The 14,186-nt window shown below is 41.0% G+C and overlaps 1 protein-coding gene across 1 annotated transcript in view; it reads right to left on the bottom strand.

Moving 5' to 3' along the window:
- LOC120397325 (neural-cadherin-like) overlaps positions 1 to 14,186 on the bottom strand; it is a 73,804-nt gene that overhangs the window by 19,640 nt on the left and 39,978 nt on the right. The window contains exons 12-18 of the mRNA XM_039523022.1: positions 13,887 to 14,054; positions 12,693 to 12,942; positions 10,142 to 10,269; positions 8,690 to 8,876; positions 8,284 to 8,427; positions 6,186 to 6,469; positions 2,594 to 4,211 (exon numbers count right to left, since the gene is read on the bottom strand). Of these exons, the coding sequence (XP_039378956.1) occupies positions 2,594 to 4,211; positions 6,186 to 6,469; positions 8,284 to 8,427; positions 8,690 to 8,876; positions 10,142 to 10,269; positions 12,693 to 12,942; positions 13,887 to 14,054 (2,779 nt within the window). The remainder of the gene's footprint in view (positions 1 to 2,593; positions 4,212 to 6,185; positions 6,470 to 8,283; positions 8,428 to 8,689; positions 8,877 to 10,141; positions 10,270 to 12,692; positions 12,943 to 13,886; positions 14,055 to 14,186) is intronic.

Below are 14,186 nucleotides of genomic sequence, written 5' to 3'. Positions count from 1 at the left end.
GATTAATCGCACTGTTAAACAATAATAGAATACCATTTATTTAAATATTTTTGGATGTTTTCTACATTTTCAAATATATTGATTTCAATTACAACACAATACAAAGTGTACAGTGCTCACTTTATACACCTCTACCCCGATATAACACGACCCGATATAACACGAATTTGGATATAACATGGCAAAGCAGTGCTCTGGGGGGGCAGGGTTGCACGCTCCGGCAGATCAAAGCAAGTTCGATATAACGCAGTTTCACCTATAACATCATTATATCAGGGTAGATGTGTACTTATTTTTTATTACAAGTGTTTGCACTGTAAAAAGACAAAAAAAAAAGTATTTTTCAATTCACCCAATACAAGTATTGTAATACAATCTCCATCATGAAAGTTGAACTTACAAATATAGAATTATGTACAAAAATACTGCATTCAAAAATAAAACAATGTAAAATTTTAGAGCTTGCAAGTCCACTCAGTCCTACTTGTTCAGCCAATCACTCAGACAAACAAGTTTATTTACATTTGCAGGAGATAATGCTGCCCGCTTCTTGTTTACAATGTCACCTGAAAGTGAGAACAGGCATTCGCATGGAACTGTTGTAGCCCACGTTGCAAGATATTTACGTGCCAGATGCACATGCCTCAACTACCATTCCAGGGGACATGTGTCCATGTTGATGACAGGTTCTGCTTGAAAACCATCCAAAGCAGTGCAGACTGACACATGTTCATTTTCATTATCTGAGTCAGATGCCACCAGCAGACAGTTGATTTTCTTTGGCGGTTCAAATTCTGTAGTTTCCGCACTGACGTCTTGCTCTTTTAAGACTTCTGAAAGCATGCTCCACACCTCGTCCCTCTCAGATTTTGGAAGGCACTTCAGATTCTTAAATCTTGGGTTGAGTGCTGTAGCTATCTTTACAAATCTCACATTGGTATTTTCTTAGCATTTTGTCAAATCTGCAGTGAAAGTGTTCTTAAAATGAACAACAACATGTGCAGGGTCACCATCCGAGACTACTGTAGCATGAAATATATAGCAGAATGCGGGTAAAATAGAGCTGGGGACATACAATTCTCCCCCGAGGGAGTTCAGTCACAAATTTAATTAATGCATTATTTTTTTTAAAGAGCATCATCAGCATGGAAGCATGTCCTCTGGAATGGTGGCCAAAGCATGAAGGGGCATAAGAATGTTTAGCATATCTAGCACATATATACCTTGCAATGCTGGCTACAAAAGTGCCATGCAAATGCCTGTTCTTTCTTACTGGTGACATTGTAAATAAGAAGAGGACAGTATTATCTTCTGTAAATGTAAACAAACTTGTTTGTCTTAGCAACTGGCTGAACAAGAAGTAGAACTGAGTGGACTTGTAGCCTCTGAAGTTTTACATTGTTTTGTTTTTAAGTGCAGTTATGTAACCAAAAAACCCCCTACATTTGTAAGTTGCACTTTCAGGACAAAGATTACACTACAATACTTGTATGAGGTAAACTGAAAAATACTGTTTCTTCTGTTTATCATTTTTACAGTGCAAATATTTGTAATCAAAATATACACTTTGATTTCAGTTAGAACACAGAATAAAAGATATATATAAAATGTAGAAAAACATCCAAAATATTTAATACATTTAAATTGGTAGTCTCTTGTTTAACAGTGTGATTAAAACTGCAATTGCGATTAATTTTTTTGAGTTAATCGTGTGAGTTAACTGAGATTAATTGACAGCGCTACTAGGAAGTGAAGTCAAATTCCTCCTGATAAGAAACACTAGTTTGAGGGAATGCCATGTGACCAGAGGCACAAGATGGGATCTGGGGAGGAGGAGTAGTGGTTTGACACCACACAGATGCAAGCCCCACAGTTACAACATAACTTATTTATATAGTCTACTCTCCTTTGGGGCTTATGTAAGGACACTGTGGACTGCAAGAGATCATCAAGGATTGGGGAGCTGAGGGTCAGGGAAGGTGCCCTGCCTCATGATGGCTGCAATGAGCAAGGGAGGGCACAAAAAGCAGCAGCCATTGAAGATTCCGTTTCTATTTTTGGGCCGTTCAAAGATTGCATGAACTTTTCAGAGGGTACAGATGGTTCATATTTGGGTTCACATTTAAAACATTAACTAGACAACATGACAGATTAGTTTAACCTCACATTTCAAGCAATCTCTCAGGGTATTCAGACTTGAATCCAGATCACAGCCCTTGACAACATTATTAAATGAACAACATCAGTATAAAATGAGTCAAGCTATTTTGTAATTAAAGGGAAACAAAATAGCATCTGAAAACCATTTACCGGTACTTAAATTTTATAGAAGTGTACATAAGATAGAAGCCAATTACCCTCCATCAGCCCCAAATTCAATCTCCTCCACACACCAATTGACTCCATCCCCTGGGACCAGACCTTACGCACCAAGTTTCAGTTCTAAATCAGAGCTGCAGAGCTGCATTCCCCACCAAAATACTAAGGCATCACGGAAAGCAGCTCTTGTGGAATGGGACAGATCTCTCCGAATTGCACGCCTGCTGCTCATGGTCTGAGTATAGCCTAGTGAAATAAGCTCCAAATCAATTACCATCATAGCAGTAGATGAGGCATTCCATGTAGCCAGCAGAATGAGGATGATCATTTCGGTCCCCAATATTAACAGTTAACGTGTTGGTTGAGCTCATAGGAGGAATCCCGCTGTCAGTAATCAGAATGGGCAGGTAAAACACTTTGTTCACTTCTCTGTCAAAAGTATGCAGCGCAGTGAGCAGTGCACTTCCATTGCTGAAATCCTGCAAGTTAAAGTAAGTTACGCTGCCAAAATTGCTGAGTAAGTGAAAGGAGAAAGGCCCTCCATTAGCAGCAGTGTCTCTATCTCTAGCATATAACAAAGTAGAAGTCTCGTTCATTTGGACAATTTGCGGTGAAGCAGTGTTTTCCCAGACGACTGGGTTATATTGAGCCTCAAACTCTGGCCCATTGTCATTCACATCCTGCAGAGTCACAAGAACAGTGGCACTGCCAGTCAGCCGAGGTTGTCCCATATCAGTGGCAATGACCACAAGGTGGTGCTGTGTCACAGCCTCATGATCCAGCAATCCTGCAACTACAACCCAACCATCATTACCCACAGAGAACTGTCCACTTGGGTCAGACCTGTTTATCAGGCGATACAAAAACCTTCCATTCAGCCCCGAATCTAAATCAACAGCAGAAACTTGTACAACTTTAGTGCCGAGAGGCACATCTTCAGCCAGAGCCATCACTTCATAGAATGGGGGATAAAACACAGGGGCATGGTCATTGGAATCCTCCACATAGACAACACAGTGAGCAATACTGAAGAAATCGGTGTCTTCAGCTTTCATGGTCAGGTTAAACACCCTCTCATGAGGTTTCTCAAAGTCTAGGTGTTTCCGCAACCGAATAGCCCCACGTTTGTTGATTTTATCTGTCTCTATGGAGAATTTACGATCATCATCCCCATCAAGGATGCTGAATGTCACCACAGCATTTTCTCCTTCATCTCTGTCCGTAGCAGATACCATTGTGATCTCAGTGTTGATACTTGCATTTTCAGAGACAAAAGCCGTATACATCTTCCGTGTAAAGACTGGAGCGTGGTCATTTATATCAGACACCAAAATGGTGGCAGTGCCTGTCCCAGTGAGTCCACCTCCATCCCTTCCTTCAACCACCACCAGATACTTATTTTCCTTCTCCCGGTCCAAGGATCCGAGCACAGTACAGATGGTGCCCGTAACTGGGTTGATTGAAAACAAGTTGAGGTTGATTTCATTTTGGACATTTTGAATAATTCTGTAAGTTAATACTGCATTCTTCCCAACTTTGGGGTCATCAAGGTCTATGGCATTCATTTCCATTACAGTGGTGTCTGCTGGGGAATCTTCAGGAACCTGCCCCATGAAGCAGCCCTCTGACATGCAAAGGAAAAGAGGTGGGTTGTCATTCACGTCTCTGACCTCTATGATTACATCTGCAAAGCCAGTTAGTCCCTCTCCATTTTCATCTGTAGCAAGGACAAGAAAGCGCCATATGGATCGCTTTTCACGGTCTAGCTTTTTGTTTGCATAGATCTCTCCTGTGTACTCGTTGATGCAGAACTCACTATTGGCCCCGTGTCCATGTAAAGAGTAGCAAAGGGCACTCTGGTCAGCTTCTTGATCAGGGTCAGTTGCAGAAACCTAGAACAAACCACAGGAGGGGTGAGAGAGAGAACTGGAAATTCATTGTACTGCAAGCTGCAGTACTATGGAGGCCTACTAAAGAACGTGCCCCTATATGTTAACAGTTAAGGGTAAGCATCAGTTGGCTTGAGTCATTTGGGTCTTTCTGCAAAGGTTATAGCTGGGTTGGAGAAATAAGCTGATTGTGTTTAGGGAGACTAATGCATTATGTAAGCAGAGTCAGGATGAGATCTACCCTGACATCTGGTGGTACATTATGAGGAGTGGGCAAAGGAATTTTAGGAATGCACATTTGCATTGGTAAACCCACTCCACTTAGCATAACACACAGCAGCATGGGATGGTTATTTTCACACTGTGGAATCCCCAATTTCTTTGTTATTGGGGCAGGAAGGAGAAAAACATGCTGTTACCTTAATTATGTGAATGAGGAACTATGAGACTGCTTTATGACAGAAATGACTCAACCTACATTAAATAGTACTTGCTAGACAAGGGACATGGGTTCCAAAACCCAGTGAAGGGAGAGAGGCTGGGGACTGGTGTGTGTACCTGATGGTATGGGCCCCTTTTGAGGGCCTGGAACACCAATTGCACTTCCTCCTCTCTCCACTGTTAAAGAGCAGAGCTAATTTTGAATCCTTTAGGAGTCCATCTGGAGGCTGCTGACCTGAATTCATGTTGGGCCAAGGTGGCACTGGGGCTCAAGCTGAAACCACTAAGAGCTGAAATCACTGAAAGAGCTAAGCTTACTGAGCTGAGATCACTGAGTGGGGGAGCCTGAAGATTGATCGCTAAGCAGCTGGCAGAGCGGAGCAGTGGCAGCATGTTGGCGCAGCCTGTGGAACAGTGAGCAGTGTGGAGCGGTTCGCGGGGACGGCTGATGCGGTTCACAGGTTGACTGGAGGAGCGGCACAGCTGATGGAGTGGAGCCAGTCGCGGTGAAGGCTGCAGCAGAACTCCACGGAGAAGCGGGGCAGTCGGCCCTGGCCCACGTAAGGTGTCCCTTAACACCCTGTGTGTGCGCCCCCCTCCCCCCATTTCCACCCAGGCTGGGGGGGTAAAACTCTGCAGATAAACTTTTGAACTCTGGGGTGGCACTGACCAGAGACAGAGACTCTTGGGTTGTTGGACTTTGGGGTGATTGGACTTAAGACCCTAAGGGGGAAAGGACATTGCCAAACGTACTTGGAAGTGGGTTTTTTGCTTATGGTTTGTGTATAGTCCTGTTTGTGGTATCTCTCCAACGTGATGCTGCATTGTTTCCCTCCTTTATTAAAAGGATTTTGCTACACTCGGACTCTGTGCTTGCGAGTGGGGAAGTATTGCCTCCTAGAGGCGCCCGGGGGGGTGGTAGGTAATTGTCCCAGGTCACTGGGTGGGGGCTCGAGCCGGTTTTGCATTGTGTTATTGAAACGGAACCCCTGGATACTGAACCAGGCCCTTGTTGCTGCCAACTCAGAGGGGCAGAAGGGTTACACTTACAAATATTGATGAACATCCCAGTAAAGTAGATATGTACCCCCATTTTACAGATATGGAAATGAAGTCAGAGACAAGAGTAAATGATTTTCCCAAGGTCACAAAGGAAGCCTGTGACAGTTGAGAAGAGAAAGCTGATCTTCTGACTTTCAGTCCCATGTCTCAACCACAAGTCTATCTTTCCTTTGCACTTTTCTTACCATGGGTCAGTAGGTTTGTTTACATTTATACTGGCCAGTAACTAAGTTTATTATCCAATTCCAGCCACCACGTATTTTTGTTTAATCTATTTTATAAAAAGAGAGTGTAGATAGCTGGAAAGCATGGAAGACAGAAAGATACCAGAATCTTACAAATTCCAGGTGTCAAGGTTCCCCCTCTTCTGATGAGATCTGGCTCCCAGTAACTGATGTAACTGTCAAGCTGAATACAAATTTAATTTACTCTTAACCCCCCCCCCACCTCTCTGCTTCATGCAAACTGATTTACCTTTAGAACCAGAACAGGCAGATCTGTAAGTTCCTCCAAGACACTGGCATGGTACTCATTGTTAGTGAACACTGGAGATTCATCGTTCTTATTGATTACACTGATGGCAATGAGTGTGTGATTCTCCCACTTCCCATCAGAGGCTACAAGCCGGAGCTCATAACGCTGCTCTTGTTCATAGTCCAGACACTGAGTAATGAAAATGGTTCCCACTTCGGGTTCAACATCAAAAGCTCCTTTCACATTTCCTGATGTAATCTGATACCTCATTTTGGCATTTGCACCTGTATGAAACAGCAAATGTTTACTTACTGCTAGTATTGAATTCCACACCATACTTCTCAAAGCACTCGGTAAAGCTGCACCAGACATTTATTAATGGGATGTGTAGTTTGACTGACACAATAGGCCAAAGTTTTCAAGAGACAAGCACTTGTATTATGCCTTAACAAAAAAGTAATCATGAGTGAGGTGGAGAAAGTACATAAGGAAAAGTTATTTACTTATTCCCATAATACAAGAACTAGGGGCCACCAAATGAAATTAATGGGCAGCAGGTTTAAAACAAATAAAAGGAAGTTCTTCACACAGCGCACAGTCAACTTGTGGAACTCCTTGCCTGAGGAGGCTGTGAAGGTTAGGACTATAGCAGCGTTTAAAAGAGAACTGGATAAATTCATGGAGGTTAAGTCCATTAATGGCTATCAGCTAGGATGGGTAAGGTATGGTGTCCCTAACCTCTGTGTGTCAGAGGGTGGGGATGGATGGCAGGAGAGAGATCACTTGGATCATTACCTGTTCGGTTCACTCGCCTCTGGGGCACCTGGCATTGGCCACTGTTGGCAGACAGGTTACTGGGCTAGATGGGCCATTGGTCTGACCCAGTACAGCCGTTCTTATGTTATGTTCTCATGTTCTTAAGTAACTGTAGTCAGAAACGTGTATGTGAAAGTGCGAGTAAGACAGAGAGAAACAAATAACTGCAGAGTTCTGTGTTTGTAAGCACAGTTATATGTACAAGCATAGTTTGCAAGTAGAAGTTAGGCAACTCTTTTGTTCTGTTTTGTTGATTAATTTTAGCCCTACAGGTCTAATGTGTATTCATTTCCTGATACTGAAAAGAATGTAGTGTTATTAAAGACCAGAAGCTATTTTTGTTTAATAGTTTCCCCTCCCCTCCCCCCGCCATGTTAAACCCAAACATCTGTTGTTGCTACACTCTCATTTTTATTTTTACCACCAGGTGGTGCTAAAATCTCAAAAGAACAGGAAGGTTTCAAAAGACCATTTGGTTTCAAAATATATTCCATCTATATGATCCTAGTTATTTTCTTTTGCATTGTTCAAAATGTTTGGAAACATGGGAAAGTGATAAGCTATTGTTCTTTGAAAAGGAAAAAAGGAAGAAACATGACAAGATGCTAGATACATTGAAGCGGTTTTGGTTGTTAGAATCAAGTTCACTCCACTTGGCACAGGGGCAAAGAATCATTTTCTATACAGAATATATAAGCTCTTAATAGAGGGGGGGAAACCTTTTAATTTATTCTGAAATGTCTTACCCATATATTTCTGAAGTGACATGAGCAGCAATTGATAGGAGTCAAAAAACAAACAAACAAACAAAAACCCTGCTGTATTTCAGATGTTTGAACATGAAAGAGTTAGGCCCCAGTTGTAACCCACCTATCAAAGTGACTAAAGTTGTTTTTTTGAAAATTCTCAACTCCAGCAGTATGCTCCACGCTCTCTCCTTTCTCCTTCACAACCAGACTAAGAGGGGCATTTAGCACACCACCACTGAAGAGAAGAATTGTGAGGATTTAAATGTCTGTTGTTCTAAAATAAAAGGATCACTAGCATATTGTTATTCTACGAAGTGGAAACTTGAGTAAATTACTAAGAGTTCTTGACACGTTTACGCCAGAGAGATTCTTCTCCTCTCCAAACTACTGAAATCTATTTAAAGTGTCTCCTTAATACAATCAATTACCAGATTAAAACAGAAAATCATTAGCTCACAAGAGAAACCATTATTATGGTGGATGCTGCATCACTCAAAAGCACTGAAAAATATAGGAGAAGTATGTTTACACACCTTCATCTTCATCATTTGCTGTTACTGTCACAACAGCACATCCAACTTCCTTGTCCTCCTCTATACTGATTTCATATACTGGGTGAGGGAAAGCTGGAGCATTGTCATTGACATCACTGACAAAAATCTTCACATATGCTGTATCTAAAAAGGAGACATAAAATGAAAAATTAGATTACAGAGACCAGAGATAAAGTTACTTGTAGGATGGCCTAACCTATCCCTGAAGAAGAGCTCTGTGCAAGCTCGAAGGCTTGTCTCTCTCACCCACAAAAGTTGGTCCACTAAAAGATATTACCTCACCCATCTTGTTTGTGTAACCTACCCTGACATTCCACGAAAAACTCCACTTCTACCAATGGCAGTGGAACTCTTTCTTACCTGGTATATAAACCATTATGCTTACCTGTGTTGGGCTGTCCATAAACACCAGGTCGAGCAGACTCTGCAGAATCCTGAGACTGAACTTCAATCAAATAAGAGCCTTTCTTCTCTCTGTCAAAAGATGCTTTGGTGGAAATAATTCCTGTCTCAGGATCAATGGTGAAGAACTGGTGATCTTCACTAGAGTCTTTCAATATTGAATATTGAACCTGAAATTCAGAAATTTTATGTGAGGTTCCATGCATACCATTTCATGTGAGTGCTGTGTCCCCATCCTTCCTCAGCCCTTTCAAACTCTTTGCAAAATAATATTTGAAAAGGCTCTTATTTGAACAGACTGTCTTGAGGCCTTCTCTCAGTCTGAATACAAAGTTAGAATGCTTATATAAAATAACCCCCGATGTTCCTGGTAATATACAATTAGGACTGGTCAAAAAAAATTCCATCAAAGTTGTTCTGAAGGAAAACTGAGCTTAGATTAAATCACATATTTCACAGAAACTTTGAAAACCAAAAATTTTTCAGTTGAAAATTTTCAGTTCTATGACAAAAAGTAAATTTTTTTCAAAGGAAAAATCCCCACACATTTCCCCACCAGTTCTATATACAATGTTTGCTACACAGTTTTTCAGTGACAGCTTATGGCAGGTTTACAAGTTACAACATGGTAACATGTTGAGAGTCAAAGTTCTCTCACAAGAGCCACCCTGTGGATTTTGAGGCAAAGGGTAATGAATGGGGCAGAAAAGGGAGAGCAGCACTTCACAATGCTGCTTGCCTGATTATATTTGATCACTACAACAGAGCTGGCCAAAGAGCCAGTCATGAGTTAAACATGAACAAAAAAGTTAAAAAATTAAGCCTGCGGCTACCCTGACAATTAATATGGTGGGGGCAGCCCACAGAGAGCACGAATAGAAGCATGCAGTGCTTCATCATGTCTCCAGCTCAAGTTGGGTCACTATGTGACATTATCTAGAGTCTCCTCCTGTCTGAGATGGAGCAGACCATATGCATCCTACCTACCCACCTATCCGTGGTACTTTTATGGTCCGTATCACTATAATATCTGCCTGCCTCTTAATCTTTACTATATTTATCCTCACAAGACCCCTGTGAGGTAGGGCAGTGCTATTATCACTACTATCAGCTGGGGAACTGAGGCACAGAGAGACTGTGACTTGCCCGAGGTCACGCAGGAAGCCAGTGGTGTCATAGAGACTGAACCCAGATCTCCCATGCTAGTGCCCTAACCACTGGAACATCCTTCCTCTCCTTTTTTTTTTTTAAACAAATCAGAGGCAGCTCTTAATAGTTAGGTAAAATTTAGCCAACCTGCTCAAAGGGGAAGGGAGAGGTGCCTATGGCTCATTATTGTCCCATCTGCTACTTGTCTTTTCTCACTGTTTAACCCGTCAATGCTATTTAACAGATTAATATTGCTGGGAGAAAAAGAGTATGTAATAAGTTAAACCTCTCCATATGGCCCAGAATCCAAGTCAGTTGCTAAAACCTGGGCAACAGATGTGCCAATAGCTGCTTCTTCAGGTACAGACACCTTGTAGGTAGAAGATGTGAAGAATGGAACATTATCATTGACATCTGCAGAGAGAGGAATTAAGACATAATGAGAGGAGGTTAAAATCTTAAAACTGTACCTTTTAAAAAACAAAATTAGCACACTGCTTTGAAAAACTATCACAGAGTTCCTGCTAACATCCAATCCTGTTTTCTGCCTTCCCATTCTCAAGGCAGATGGCAGAAGCTCTTTTAATTAGAGTGATTGTGAGGTTTCTGGAAGATGTGATGCTGTGATTTCAGGTATTATGCAAGACACCGATTAACCTAATAACCTATTAACTTATTGATGCCAGAAACTGGTATTCGTTGGCCCTGGTCCTGGCAAAGACTTACATACCTACTGAAGAGCATTCAAGATTACCTATTGAAACCAATGGAACTGTTCAGATATCTAAATTTAAGATGGGACTAATGTCTGATAATGCAGACCTCCACCAAAATAAACTGGTTTTTACTTCACCCCTTTTGTTATTTTGATGAAAGCTTGTGTGCAGGCCTGCCCTTGTCTTTGCAGGATCAGAGCCTTGGGGACCACTCCAGTGTCAGTAACTGCAGTTACGAACTGTCATTAGTTTAAAGAGATACTGGTCAACTTGAAATCCAGTCATTTTCAAAATATGGATTAAAAGTAGCTTCAGGTGCTACATTTGCACTGGACTCCCCTGTTAATTTCTGCAGTTTTACAACAACATTTTTCTGTTTTAAAAAACTTCTTTCCCCTGTTGCTGTGTGAAAGGCCAAAGAGAGGAGCTGACTAAAGTCAATTGATGAAATTGAAGCTACACCAAGTACTGTAAAACACAAAAAACAAATTAAAAACAGACAACAAGATTTTGCTAAATGTATTCTATTCTAAACATTACTTGTAACAATAGTAGGTAAAACAGAGAAATGCAATTTTAAACATCTCTCAATGAATGAGACTGACAAATTCTCAGGGCCTGATCTTGGAAACACACGTTAAAAACTTTACAATTCTGAGACGGTCCCATTGATTTCAACATGTGCAAGTGCTTGTAGGATCAGGGCCTTAGATTGCTACTGTGTTTATTGGTATTACAGGCTTGCTTTATAACCCAGTTTTCCTGTATTCCTAACTCTCCATTGTGACAGACTATTTTTCATGTGTTATTTCAACAAACACGATCAATATACTTTCACAGTTTTAGTAAATGCATTCACCCATTGTTGAGTTGAGAGAGTGGGGAATACAATCTCTCTTTCTATGCATATAATGTGTGTGTATTTTTTGCATATGCATATATAAAAAGTGACTCATATTTTGTAAGTCAAGGCTTCTGGTAGCTAATTCCCACTTAAAAGTGCGTTAACTTGCATTCCCTTTCCACACCCCAAAATGAGTCTATTGTATAGAATTTTATGTTACTGGAAAATCATTTTTGTTCCTGGCCAAAATGAAGTTGCCATTAAACTGAGTTACAACACTATTAATAGGACCATGGAACAATGTTACTAATGAATATTGATTTGTGGTAGTTTGATTGTAATCTCTTTGGAGCAGAGAATGTTTTCATTTCAAAAGACATTCTCTGTTCCAAAGAGAGAGGGAAGGAGAGAGGGGTGTGTGTGTGGTGGGGGGGGGGAGTGTGTGTGTGGTGCCTAGCACAATAGGGCCCTGATCCTGACTTTAGGTACTGGCCACTACACAAATAAATAACAGTAGTTTTCGTGTTGGTGTATTATGGACGAGCTCCATAGATTAACATGCTTTTCACTATACAATTATGGTAGTGAAATCAGTAAAGATGAACGTTTTCGTATCTTTTTCTGACAGCCCTGACATAGAGAGGCAGAGTGGCCTCCCACTGACCCACAGGGGGAAGAACCACTGCTAACCGACTACACGTGTGTATGTAATATGAACTAACGCGGGACAAACAAGTAACAGTTAATTTTAATCATTTGTGAAATTATATAGTAGGGTCTCTTTTCCTTAAAAGTGCAAAGGTATTTGTTTTTGTTTTTTAAATTGGACAATTAACAATTATTAGGTATGCATTTTCGCTGTCCTGTTCCAAGAGTTAATCATTTCAGTAATTCCCAAATATCCCTAATATATAAAATACTTCCAATACTACTCTCTTCTCTCACTAGAATTGGGACACTTCCTGGGCCATTTCTGGCATTAGAAGGATTCCTTTATTATTACGCTTACACCGCAGTGTATTATTTTTTAGTGCAGATATTTCTATATTAAGTGTATGTTTTTAAAATACCACATCCCACTTGTTAAATCACACTTTGTGGTATCTTCAGGTGAAAAGGCTATTTCTACTACTGCACAATGTCTCAAAACTCAAAGGAAATTTTATGCTGTTAAGTCCAGGCTTCATTCCATAATTTCTAGTACTGATATTTTAGAAATACTGTGAGTGCCATTCTAAAATTACCTGTTCTAGTTACAGTAGTTCAGTGGTACTTACCTGTTATATTAATACAGACAGTGGTGAACGAAGCTAAAGGAGTCATTGCTACGTTTTGTGCCCTGACTCTCAGGGTGAAAAACTTGGTTGTCTCAAAGTCAAGTGGTTCAGAGACTAGTAGAGAAGCAGATCCATCCACTCTGTTTGGCTTCAGGTAGAAACGAATAGGCATGTTAGTCTCTGGAACTTGACCCTCCTCCAGGTTATATGTAACCCTGGGATCACCAAGGGAGGATGTGGCTTTGACAGTCTGAAGAGAAAAAAAGTCACTGTATTTGTTTATGAAGTGCATGATTCTGAGTATTAAGATGTCCGTTTGGGGTTGTGCATGCATGATGAGACAGACAGTTTGCCTTCATTCTGGAGATTTGTCTAATTTTTGTACTGCTTTTGCTGTGGTTCCAAGTTGTAATCAATATTAAATTTCCCTGCTCTGTAAATATGGCAATGGATATGAACACCACCTTCAGGTAAAAGGAATTGTTTTCCCCAATACACATCCAAAGGGGGATTACTATGAGGATCTCACTCTTCAGCAAGCTGTGCTGAGCCTGGCTGGATAAAACAAACTGTTTCCAAGTGCTTGGATCTCATGCCTGGGAGATGAAGAGGAACTGTAGGAATCAATTAGTAATTACAGAAAGGACTGCCTGGATTGAAGCAAATCAGTGTGTCCAGTTTAAAAACATGGTTGACTAAGAAAAACAAACAATACACATTTCATCCACTGCTGAAATACAGCAGAGCTACTCCATCACTAAAACATCACTTATAGATGGCACTGAAAATTGTGGAGAACTCAGAATGGAATCACTGAAGCTGGAATTTGGTCAGGCCACCGGAATTAACATCTCAAGTCTTGTGAAAAATGCTCTAGAATTTTTAATATGGGCTAAGCCTCAGTTTTGCAATGCATCCAAAAGATGCTCCCTCCAGGAGCACCCCTGGCTGGGGCACTGGTTTTACAAAGTAATAGAGAAGAGTGCTGCCTTCTGAGTCACAACATCTCCTGCAGCTTCTGGAATTTCCTTGGAGATATCCTATGTAAAGCTAAAAGCGCATTGCTTGTGAAATCTGATAGGATCACAGCGCAAGGTAGTAAAAGCATGTATATCCTTCTATATACACACACAGGACCGAAGGAAGGGAGAGGGGACTATTCCAGAGAGAGAAGGAGGTTCCCTTATAGCATACCATTATGTTGGTGTCACGAATGGTGTTCTCTGGGATTGTAGCCCAATATCCGCTCTGTTCCCAATGTGGTGGCTGATTGAGTATGTTAGTAATAGTTACAGTCAGCTCCACAGTGCTGCTTCTGTTGCCTCCATCTGTTGCTACAATATACCGGCTGATTCGAGTTGTCTACAAAGTAGTTTTAACAAAAAGTTTAAGGAACTCTAAAAACTAATTTGCACAAATCAACAGATTGAGATTAACTTTCTGCCACATATTCCATGGGAAGAAAGCTGTGTTACATTCTGTATGATAAGAGTC

This window comes from Mauremys reevesii, linkage group 2 (assembly GCF_016161935.1).
Source record: "Mauremys reevesii isolate NIE-2019 linkage group 2, ASM1616193v1, whole genome shotgun sequence".
In the NCBI taxonomy this organism is placed as follows: domain Eukaryota; kingdom Metazoa; phylum Chordata; order Testudines; family Geoemydidae; genus Mauremys; species Mauremys reevesii.
This window is presented reverse-complemented; position numbering and strand designations above follow the sequence as displayed.